The 11405-nt window shown below is 43.7% G+C and overlaps 1 protein-coding gene across 17 annotated transcripts in view; it reads left to right on the plus strand.

The window, feature by feature from the left end:
- PKP4 (plakophilin 4) overlaps positions 1 to 4990 on the plus strand; it is a 252351-nt gene extending 247361 nt beyond the window's left edge. For 14 of the 17 annotated variants that reach the window (XM_079925012.1, XM_079925023.1, XM_079925025.1 and 11 more), the window contains 3 exons: positions 275 to 403; positions 2123 to 2196; positions 3993 to 4990. In XM_079925012.1, coding sequence (XP_079781138.1) covers positions 275 to 403; positions 2123 to 2196; positions 3993 to 4241 — 452 coding nt within the window. In that variant the 3' untranslated portion in view covers positions 4242 to 4990. The remainder of the gene's footprint in view (positions 1 to 274; positions 404 to 2122; positions 2197 to 3992) is intronic. The other 3 variants (XM_079925014.1, XM_079925015.1, XM_079925016.1) reach the window with 1 other exon arrangement.
- Positions 4991 to 11405: the final 6415 nt, after the last annotated feature.

The following is an 11405-nucleotide window of genomic DNA, read 5'->3' on the forward strand; positions in this document are numbered from 1 at the left end:
CGCATGGTCCCTGCAACCACGTGCTGTGGCTCTCTAGCAAGCTTGGGGGTTGACAGTGCTGATCCTCACAGTGGCCGGCCTGCAGGTCACCTCCAGAGACCCAGGGCTGGCTGCCCTACGACTCACAGCACCTCTAAGAGCTGACTTTAGTGCCAGCCACGTGCACTTCTAATTACTGACCTTTGTTTTTCCAGAGGGGACTTTCTAGAGACACTGACAGCCTGATTTCTCTTTCTTCTCTCTCTCTCCCTCCTCCTCTTGCCTCTCCCTTCAGTCGGCAGTACCTCTTCCTCACCAGCACTGTTAGGAATCAGAGACCCTCGCTCTGAATACGATAGGACCCAGCCACCTATGCAGTATTACGGTAGCCAAGGGGATGCCACACATAGAGGCCTGTACCCTGGTAAGACGCCAGTCGGGTGTGTGATAGAGTATCTCGAAAAGCCGCGTGTCCCCAGGCACTTGGCCGGTGGCCTGGGAGGTAACCTCTGCCTGCAATGAGATGGTCCCCCAGCAGCAAACCATGGTCCAGTCTCTGCATCTCCTGCTTCAGGGCCTTTTCCACTTGTTTTAAGTAAAAACAAGTGAGGGTAGTGGTCTGGTGACCGCACATAAAATGAGCACTGTATCCAAACGAGAAAGCGTTTCCGACTCCCCTGCAGCGCAGGCCCTTTGTCCTGCCCCCCTCCCCCCTCCCCTGTGTGTTCCAGAACCCTGAGCTCTGTGACACTTGGCAGGCCCACATCTCCTGGACTGACTCATAAATTCAAACCTGCGGATGGAGATTAATTCCATTTACATTTTTGTGGAGAAGAGTTTGAATGAGTAACAAAATATATAACGGGATTCTCCTCAGAGTGATTATTTTTTAAGAATAACAAAAATGATGTTGCCCAGTATTAATATTTTTATGTCCTATTCAGAAAGCCCTGCATATAATTTACTTAAAGAAGGCCAACCTGAAGGGTTACCAAGGTTTCCTATTGTCTCCATTCTCAACTATGTTGCAAATTAGTACTCTACAGGTTTCAAATGAAGCAGTGTGAGCTACCAAAAAGTGGGGGGGAAACCCTCCTTTCTCAACAACAACAAAAAAAAACTGTTTCTTAAAAAGAAAAATAAAAACTGGTGGCAATTTAACAACTGCTGGGGGAGCAGTCTCAGTTGTGCTGTTGTCTTTAAGATTGTGATTTCACAGGACTGTTTACTAATCAACTACTGTTACTATGGCAATTAATAGCTCAGAAAATTGCAGATGCTACATTTCAAACACCAAGCTCTTTGCAGAGGAAATGCACATACCAACTGAAGTGCATTGTTGCTTCAGGTTTGCGGCAGCCTGCTTTATTTTAAAGATCGCCTCCTTAGCATGCACGCCCTTCTGTATCTTCTTTGCTTGCTTCAATAAACTAATTTGCCTCAAATATGTTTCATTTTCCTCATTAAAAAAAAAATAAAAATCTTTGCTAGCCTTAACAGTACTTGAAGGGTACCCAATGACATCATTGGGAGTCTACTGTGGACTCATGAAGACAGCTATCTGATTACCAGGTTCTTTTTGTTTTGAAACATACTTAAATATGGTGGACACAAGGATGTGCCCCCAGGTGGCCGGCCTGTTAGAACACACCTGTGCCTGCTCCTTCCAGGACCTGGGATTTTGAATCAACGCTGTTCTGAGGGCATGGAGCTTGTTCCACTGTGTTTCCCTACCCCCTCATCTGACCCAGTTCTCTAGCTCAGAGCCCTGGAAAAGCCGTGTTCCTTGGCACAGGGAGCGAGTCTGCTCTTCAGAGCCAGCCAGGGAAATCTTCACAGGTGGGAAGAGCTCAACCCGAGGTTGAGAAGGAACCCTTTTTGGATGAGCTATGCATTGGCATTGCTTTTTGGTGAAACACACAGCCTCTCTTTGCCGTATTCATTAGCCCCTAAGAACCCTGGGTAAGCAGCAAGCAGGCTTGATCCAGGGCACCCAGGCTGCTGACTGGTCCGGGGCTGTGCTGGCACCGGGGAAGGCAGGGCCTGTCGGGGACGCCACCAGCCCTAGAGCAGGGAGTCCACACAACCTAATGGGACAGAGTAATGAGCACTAGTTTTAATTTCGTAAAATATTTTCTTACAGGCTCCAGCAAACCTTCACCAATTTACATCAGTTCCTATTCCTCACCAGCAAGAGAACAAAATAGACGGCTACAGGTGAATTTGCAATATCATTTTTACAGAAGGCCGATTAGCAGGGATCAACACAGTAAGGGGTCCGCGCCGGTTGACTTACCTGAGCTGGGCCCACCCGGCAGGGGCCGAGGAGCTTTCCCGGGGGAATCTCTGCTCCTCGGAAGCTCATCCGTGGTTTAAGCAAATCACTTCCACAATAGCCTTATGTCCTTGCATATCCGAATTGGTACCACCATGCCACTGATGGCAACCAGCTGAGAAGTCTTTAACTCCTATTCTTTGCCCAACAGTTTCTTTTCCCCACTCTTATTTTTTTTTTTCCTGTTAATCTTTAAAATCTCTTCCATCCTGTGGGTGCGGAAAGGTTGGTAAGCACACTTCATTCTCTCTTCTCATTGTTCTTTTTTGTACGTACACCTCTTTCTCCATCTTCATGACTCCCTCGCATCCAAGCCTCCGTGGTTTGAAAACACCTGAGTCCACAGCCAGATCTCTATTAGGCTCAGAGGTCAGAGTGGACCCAGCCCTGCAGGGGTGAATTCCACTCTCCATCACAATAGGGACTAGTGATTGTAACGTTCAATCTCTGCGTTCATGAGGGGCCTTGAAGTTCATTTTGGTCCTTCCTGATGCCATGTCCACCTGGGCCATCTGATCTCTCCTCTTACCTTCCATTAACACATGAGCAACTGGGGGTTTCCCAAACAAGCCTGTATCCTGCTCTGCAGAAAAGGATGCTCTTAGACCTCCCTTCACGTCATCTTTTCTCTGTAGATGGAAGAAGAAGAACCTCTCAAGTTACTCATAATCTTCTTTAGCCAGGAGAAATAGCCTCAGAATCGTAACTCTAATTAAAAAGCAAGTTTAGCTCTGAAATCCTTATAATATTAGAATGCGTTTAGTTCCAGAACGTGGTGTTGATACCTATGTGATAAATACGTTACATCTTACTAAGAGGGGGATTTGGGCATGATCGGGGGAAAGACAGACATTAGAATCATTACAGTTTTTCTCCAAACATGTTTGAAGAAATTAATGTGAGGTCAGAGATAAGACAACACAAAAGAAAATGAGGGCAGGGGTGGATGAAGCCCACCTGTGTTTCACCTTGCTTCCTTACAGATGGAGTTATTATTAGCCCCAGCTTGGGGAAGTCTTTTCCTTTAGAATTGTATGCGCTCACGTATCTCTTCTAATTTTGCTACTCTCCTGCCCAGAGACTGCCTTATTCCTTTAAAAGCACAGCCAGCAGGGTTTCCAAAGTGTGACTGTTCACCAAACTACATATTTCTTTTTCTTTTTTATAAACATCTTTACATGTTTCTTTTAAAACTGAGGGATGGACTCAATCTTCATCTCTGAGGTAAATGTTTTAAAAGATGGTTGTGCAATTACACAACAATCCAAAGCCCAAAAATCCAACCTTTAACTAATGTGCTAATGGTTTCCCTGTGTCAAAGCAAAAATCAAGTCTATCCTTTCATTGGGCACGCCCAGGTCACAGGCTCCTCCACAGCAGAGCACGGAACTCGGCCTCTAGTAAGGAGGGAGGTGTCTTGGGTTCTCCCAAGGCGCTGACTTCTAGAGGCCATAGGAAAGGACTTGAGCAAACTGCCGGCCTGCCTGTAAACATAGTGTAAAATCCCTACGGTCCACTAGTGAACATACAGTATGCACCAGAAACAACTTTCAACCATAAATTCACAAACACTGAAAATTGCTTTAAAAATATGAAGCAGGAAGCCCACGTTAATTTTCCCTAAACATGTACTTCCAAAAATTGCCTTGATTTATTTGCTTTTTCATTTTGTCAACAGCATCAACAGCTGTATTATAGTCAAGATGACTCCAACAGAAAGAACTTTGATGCATACAGATTGTATTTGCAGTCTCCTCATAGCTATGAAGATCCTTATTTTGATGACCGAGTTCACTTTCCAGCTTCTACTGATTATTCAACACAGTATGGACTGAAATCGACCACAAATTATGTAGACTTTTATTCCACTAAACGACCTTCTTACAGATCAGAACAGTACCCAGGGTCCCCAGACTCGTGGGTGTAGCATCAATGCTTGGGAGAGGAACTCTTTCTTTCTAACCTTGTTTGGATTGAGATGAGAAGTCCGTCTTGCTGATTTGCTGATGAAATGTGAAAGTGACATGGAAGGAATGAGTGAAGAGAATTTTTTTTTCTTTTTTGAGGAATTATCAGGGAAGTGAGGCAACCTTTGGGAGGGAGGACTTTCTAAGCTCTACTTAGGCGTTAGATCTAATTACCTGTAGATTCTATAGTCTGGTGAAGGTGTGGGCGATGTGATGAGAGGTTTGTGAAATGGGTGAAATGAGAGGGGGATGTGTAGGTCAAATCAAATTAAAGATGATTTTTTTAATGTGAATAAGTTATGTTCTGATAGTTTGTACAGAAAAAAAATAATAAAATGGATGCCCTTCATGTTTTATTGCTATTACTAAATGTCAAGATTGTATGCTATTGTGTCTTGTAAATTTCTTTTGTTGGTGTAAATATGGAAATGCCACATTGGTTGAGTGCCATCATTTGTAACGCAGTGTGTCATTTGAAAAGAGATTTGAAGAAACTGACAGCTTAAAAAACAAACGGGAAACCCAAGGAATCGTTAGCAGTTAAAAACAAACTACAACATCCTTTGTTTTCAAAATGAATAGTGTACCTTTGAAGCACAAAGTGCAGTCTGGTATAGCAGCGCCATGCCCATTCCCTTGCCTCTTTCATAGGACACTTCACTGCCATTTTCTATGCACATGAAAGAAAAATAAATGTGGAAATTTCATCCTTGGAAATTTGTTCCCTGTTCTTTTTTTTTTTTTTTTCTGTGTATGACACGGAAAAGCAGATTGATAAATGCGAATCTCATTGCATCATGTAGGAAACGGCTTAAATATATCGAACTATTTTGGACTTTTCCTAGTTCTGTACAGTTAATACACTTTGTGAGATGGACTATACCAAAGAATGAAGCTGTGAACTTTCCTCCTCTTTACCTATCTTAGTGTTTTTATTTCTTGGGTTCTGTTTTGAATCTAATGCCCATTACCGTTTTATCATGTTTTTTTTCCAGACTGCTGTATATTTAACACCACTTTTCAACGAAGAGAAATTACATCTGGCAGCCTGGCCCTAACTAAATTGACAGACTCCTTTGGGCATCACTCTAAGAACTCCATAACTACATAAGAACAGTGGTCGGGCATTTATTGGTTGGCACCAACGTAATAGACCAAAACAAATTCTAAATTATTTTGCTAAGTGATTCCATGAGACAGAATAATTCCTGGCTTAGAGACAGGGTGGGGAGGCCCCAACCTGCATGGCAGGCGGGGGTCTTAATGCCAAACTGCATCACTTCTGAGCTTTTCTCCATCCTTGGAGACGACAAGGGCATCAGCCCCGGGAGGCCCAAAGTCTGAGGCCTTCCCAAGTCTGGGGTTTCCACCCTGCATCTTACATGGGAAACAACCCATATGGCAAGTCAAACAGAGGTGTTGACTCAGCTCAGTATATCCTGCGTATATGACACAAACCCTAGACGAAAACGTGTGTGCTTATATTTGTGAGTGCACAGAAAGAGTCCCAAGGGAAAAGTGCTTTCCCTCGCTGAGTGGACTGCGACCCAAGGTTAGGCTCCAAAGTGAAATGGAAGTACAAGTATAAGCAGGAAGATTCCCGAAGGCTGCCAATGGGGAGCCTTCCTGACATGCAGGCTCTCTGAAATGACACTTGAGCCAGTTCCCACAGACTGCCCAGCTGCCTCCGCCTCACGTGCCCTGGGAACAGCCCTCTTTAGACGGCAGAGGCTGCCAGACTCCCCCCAAGGAACTGGCATCAGGACTTTGGAGATGTCTGGTATCCGTTTGAGTTTTGAATCACTGACTTCCCTGAACCTGATTGATTTTTGTGCATCTGGGTTAAAGGCCCTCCCCCAGGGAGTCAGGAATACAAGGGAATCTGCAGCCGGCCTGAGCTAATTGAGAGTGACTGTTGCTTTTAGGGACCTCATTAGCCTTTGGGGTAACTTAGCGGACCCAGGTTCCCCATCTGACAGAGCATTTCAAAAACTGACCCAAATTTAGATTGCAAAGAACTCACTTGGGCCTCCAGCCAGACCTTGTAATGGGACCAGAAAGAAGCCTGTGGGTGACGACTGGGCAGAAAATCAGATGCCCTCTCAGGCTCCTCCCTTATAACCAGAGAAAAGAACCTGCAGACGGAGCCTGAAAGACACAGAACTGCATGATGGATCAAAGAGCTGAGCCCACTCCCACTCCAAGGCATAGGCATGAAACTCTACTAAAACAAAGTTGACTTTCTGCTGCTGCCCGGAAACGTGACCCAGTAGAACGCAGAATTCAGCTCTCGTGAAGAGGGCTGCGCTTCCACTCAGCCAGGATCGGCGTACTTCCACCCAATCCTGGAGAGTCAAGGCTGAACTGAGCCGATGTTGGTCAGCTAGACCAGGTTGCACCCTGACCGCACATCAGAACCACCTGGGAAGCTTTCATAGATAGGAGGGTCCCACCCTGACCCATGGAAACCCCAGGAGGTGGGGTCCAGGCATCAGTGTTCTTGAGAAGCTCCCTGGCTGATGGCAATGTGCGGTCAAGGTGAGAGGCCACTTGGCCTGCGTGCCATTCCCTCCCCTCACCACCTTCCTGCCCTGTGACCTGAAAGTTTAGTGGTTGGAGTTTGGGGTGTGAAGTTTGCCTGGAAGAGAGTGATAAAGATTTGGAGTAGTAAAATTGAGATCTTAAATTTAGAATGTCAGAAGTGAGGTTTTTCTTCTTGGCCAGAGTATATATCTTTTGCCCATGCATACTTTTTAAAAAGTTATGAAAGCCCAAGGGTGTTCCATGGGTGTCAGAAGTGATGACTTCAGACTTCCCTGGTGGTGCAGTGGTTAAGAATCCACCTGCCCGTGCAGGGGACATGGGTTCGATCCCAGGTCTGGGAAGATCCCACATGCCGTGGAGCAGCTAAGCCCACAAACCACAACTACTGAGCCCTCACACCACAACTCCTGAAGCCTGCGTGCCTAGAGCCCATGCTCCGCAACAAGAGAAGCCACCACGATGAGAAGCCCACGCACTGCAACGAAGAGCAGCCCCTCTCTCCACAACTAGAGAAAGCCCGCGCGCAACAACAAAGACCAAACTCAGCCGAAAATAAATAAATAAGTAAGTAAGTAAGTAAGTATTTAAAAAAAAGAAATGATGACCTCACATAACACTTCCAGTCATCAATCCCTGGCCAGTGTTTGGTTGTCCAACGTGATTGCTGATTCTTGCAGTGAAATACCACTAGTTCACTTTATCTAGCACTAACGATGTGCTACTAGTATCACAGACATCATTTAACCCTCACAGCAAATGTATGGAACCTGTACTAATAGCCCATTTTATGGATCCTGAAGCTAACTTGGAGGGTAACTTGCGAAAGGTGACATAATGAGTGGCAAAGGCAAGGTTAGCACCACAGTCTACCTTAACTACAATGCCAGTGTTTTTAAAATTCAGCAATCTGAGTTTTCAACCGAATTATTTTCCTGATAATTTCTCATCGGTCTTAAATTTGCCGAAGGGAAATTTATCACAAAGGATAAAGGAAAAACTATCATCACTTGCCATAAATAAAAGGCAACCATAAAACGTTTGAGGGGCTGAATTTATCTAAAAAAAAAAAAAGAGGCAACCATAAAAATGAACATTTAACTATTAAACATACAAATATCCATGTACCACCAAAATTCATTGTCTACCACCACTGGTGTTACATGAACCTCATTTCTGGAAATGTGGGTCCTGATCATATATGATGATTTAGGTTGGGCTGAGAACTCCCCTTAAAAGAACCTTGTCTATGAACACAGGCCTGTTAAAATCTGCCACTGGGCAACCCTGTCATTTTGGAGTCTCAGTAATACCTTTGGAGGAACATGTATCTAAATCCACGGGATGGTGGTTTTATTTCCATGATCAAACCAGATTATAAGGAAAAACTGTTTGCAAATTTGGCCATTGCTGCTCACTTAGATTTTTGAAAATTTTTTATAACAGCATTATTCATAATAGCCAAAAACTGGAAACAGCCCAAATCTCCAATAGGAGAATAGATAAATAAATTGGGGTACACTCATAATGGAATACTAGTCAGCAATAAAAAAGAATGAACCACAGATACTCATAATAACATGGGTGAATCTCAAAAACATGCTCAAAAGAAACCAGACACAAAAGACTATACATACCGAATGATTCTATTTTAAAAAGAGGCAAAAATCATCTATGTTGATAGAAATCAGATCCATTGTTGCCTACTGAGTACCAATACCTACAGGGGTATTGACTAGAGCACTTTAGGAGATGATGGAAAGGCTCTATATCTTGCTTGGGGTGGCTCTTACACAGATGTATACATTTAGGAAAACTCATCAAAATGTAGACATAAGATCTTACATTTCATCACATGTAAAATTTATTCCAATTAAAAAAATTAACACTTCAAAAATCACGAAAGAAATGAGTGATGACATTGTCTGAGACTTAAGTTTTATAACCTAGAATCAAAGTTATTCTTCCTAGTCTCCCGAGTTGAGAAAAATCCAATTTATAAATTTCAAACCTTATAAAACATCTACTTACAGTGGTTCTCACACAAAAGATTTCAGCACAAAATTCTTTGCAGTTATATACACCAGTCTGCTTAAAAGCTGACAGCTTACTAAAATTAAACAGAATTCCAGAAAATTGATATTTGAAAAGCACTGTATGGGAGAGTCCTTTTGAATGAGCCTATGACTGGACAGATTTACGTATGTGTTGACAAGAAAGTAAGTTGAAAAGTAAAACTCGGGCTTATGTTTAAACATGTTGCCAAGAGAGAGAAGTGTGTCACCCCTTTTATCTAATGATCCAAAGAGATGTGTAAACAAACACCTCACCCACCTTGGTGCTACCCAAGCTGAGGGAAAGGAGTGTGGGAAGGGAGCCCTTTCAGCAAAGTACCAGAGAAGTATTAGCACAAAAACAGGTCAGTGAAATCAGAGGTAGAGCAGCTAATAGGATTTTTTTTTTTTAACTCTACAAATGCAGGGTGGATTGAATTCAAAGAGGATCTTGCTATAGGTCAAGGAAATCCTTGCTGGAGAGGAAGCAAACAGTCTTAATTAGTGTGCAACTGGCGAGGGGGGTTGAAGAACAAAGGACGCAAAGCATGTTGGGGGATTCCATAGAGAGCTTCCATTCTGATAGGGAGCTGCCCTCTTCTGACCTATCCAGGGGCTGGACCTCAGAGACCATGTGCGGCCATGAGCTGCCACCCATACAGAAAAACTCAGCTGGTGCTTGTCCATTCGGCCCCGCTCCAGGAGATCCTGCCTTTTGCCTCCGGCCTTACTCACCCTTATGATAGAAGTTTGCTGTTATTCATCGGTGTGGTGGCTTGACTTGGCTTGCGGTCTTTATGAATGCACTTACTCAGGACAATCTTTCAAGGCTGCAGACACAAAAAGGAAATTATTAGCAACCAAATTATGACTTGAATTGTATCTGTTTTAGTGCTTTTCCCTGTTTTTTATGTCAGCAGCTTCACTAGAAGCAGCTGGCCTGTCCCCTGAGTGGCTATTTGTACCCATTGCTATTGCCTAATTCTAACTTGAAATCACCAAAAAGCATTTTGTGCTGTCATAATCATTTGCATGAGCTATAACAAGCTCTTTCATTATAAAAGCCCCATCCAAAGGTTGGGGAAGTTTTGATAGACTTCATGACACAATGGGCTATTTCACCCTCCATTCATGCCCCAGTGATTCCAGAGCTGACCAGTGCATTATCTTGTAAAGTAAACACAGCTTCTGCTGGGTCAGAGGTGTAATTCTGAGATCAGTGGGAAAATATCCAATTCTTCCTTTAGAAAGCTCCTGTAACTGTTCAGTTGCTTCCCCAAAGGCAACACCCCTGAAATTTGCCTTTATTTGCTGGTGATGGGATATAATGTGTTTGGCTCCAATGCCTTGATGAGCTGCCATCCACTGAGTACTAATGTAATAAAATGACTTCGGGGAGGTTGATGCCCTTCCAGGGTCTCTCTTCAGGGTTCTGCAGAGTCAGTTGCTGTCCCATCCCAATCCTAAGGAACTCTCTTTTCCTCTCAGGTGTGAGAATGAGTACAGGTGTGCCCAGCTTCCTGGGGCACTAGAGGAAAGGATTCAATCCAGATGGGCTCCAGGTTGGAGATGACCATAATAGGAGGGGATCTGGCAGCCATTACTGAAATGGTTGTGCAATGAGGAATGCATTTCAGGCCTCTACAGACTATTTTGTGAAGACAAGCCAGAAAGCACATTCTGTAGCTGAATGATTAAAATATTTACATATCTACCAACATCTCTGTAATCATGGCTGGCCTCAGTGACCAGAAATCTCCTTTTTGTCTCTAAACTGTGATCTAAAGATAATGGTGTGTTCACTTTGCAATAATCAGTTTGCAAATAATTAGGTGCTCCTTTTCTCACTTTTACTGCTTGTATCCTACTTCTGAATTGCTTCTTTGATAATTAACACTTCTGTGGAGAAAAGCTATCAGAGGAAAGGTGCGGTGATACTGAAACTCATCCAGCCTGTCACTATATAACATCTTAATTAGAGAAAAGCTGGCCTAACACCACCTGGAACTATTAATAATATTATCCTCTGAGGCCACATCACTGGGTTGTGGTAGTGACATATCATCACTGAGGAATTATATTTGGTTGATAATAACAAAATCCCCCAAAGTTGTGGCTTCAACAAGATGAGTTATAGAAGGCCTTGGATTTTTTTCTCCCTCACATACGGAAATCAACAAAGAAAGGCATACCAATGCTAGTATGGTGGTTCTACAATGTCCTCAGGGACCCAGGCTCCACCCTAATCTCTGGGTATGGCCCTCATCCTCATGGCTTCCAAGCTGGCTGCTGGAACTCCAGCCATCACATCCTCATTCTTCAATGAAGAGAAGCCCTCACTCCTCAACTCAATTGGCAGGAAATGTGGAACCGCCAACTGAGTTAGCCTCTTGAAAGAGCTTTTCTAGACTCCATCCCATATATCTCACTGGAAGAGTAGTTTAACCTGGACTCATTGCTGCCTCTGCTCACGTAGGGGTTCTGTTAGAAAGGAAAATGAGGGTATGGATAAGGCTCTATAGGTCTCTG

This window comes from Stenella coeruleoalba (assembly GCF_951394435.1).
Source record: "Stenella coeruleoalba genome assembly, chromosome: 6".
Taxonomy (NCBI): domain Eukaryota; kingdom Metazoa; phylum Chordata; class Mammalia; order Artiodactyla; family Delphinidae; genus Stenella; species Stenella coeruleoalba.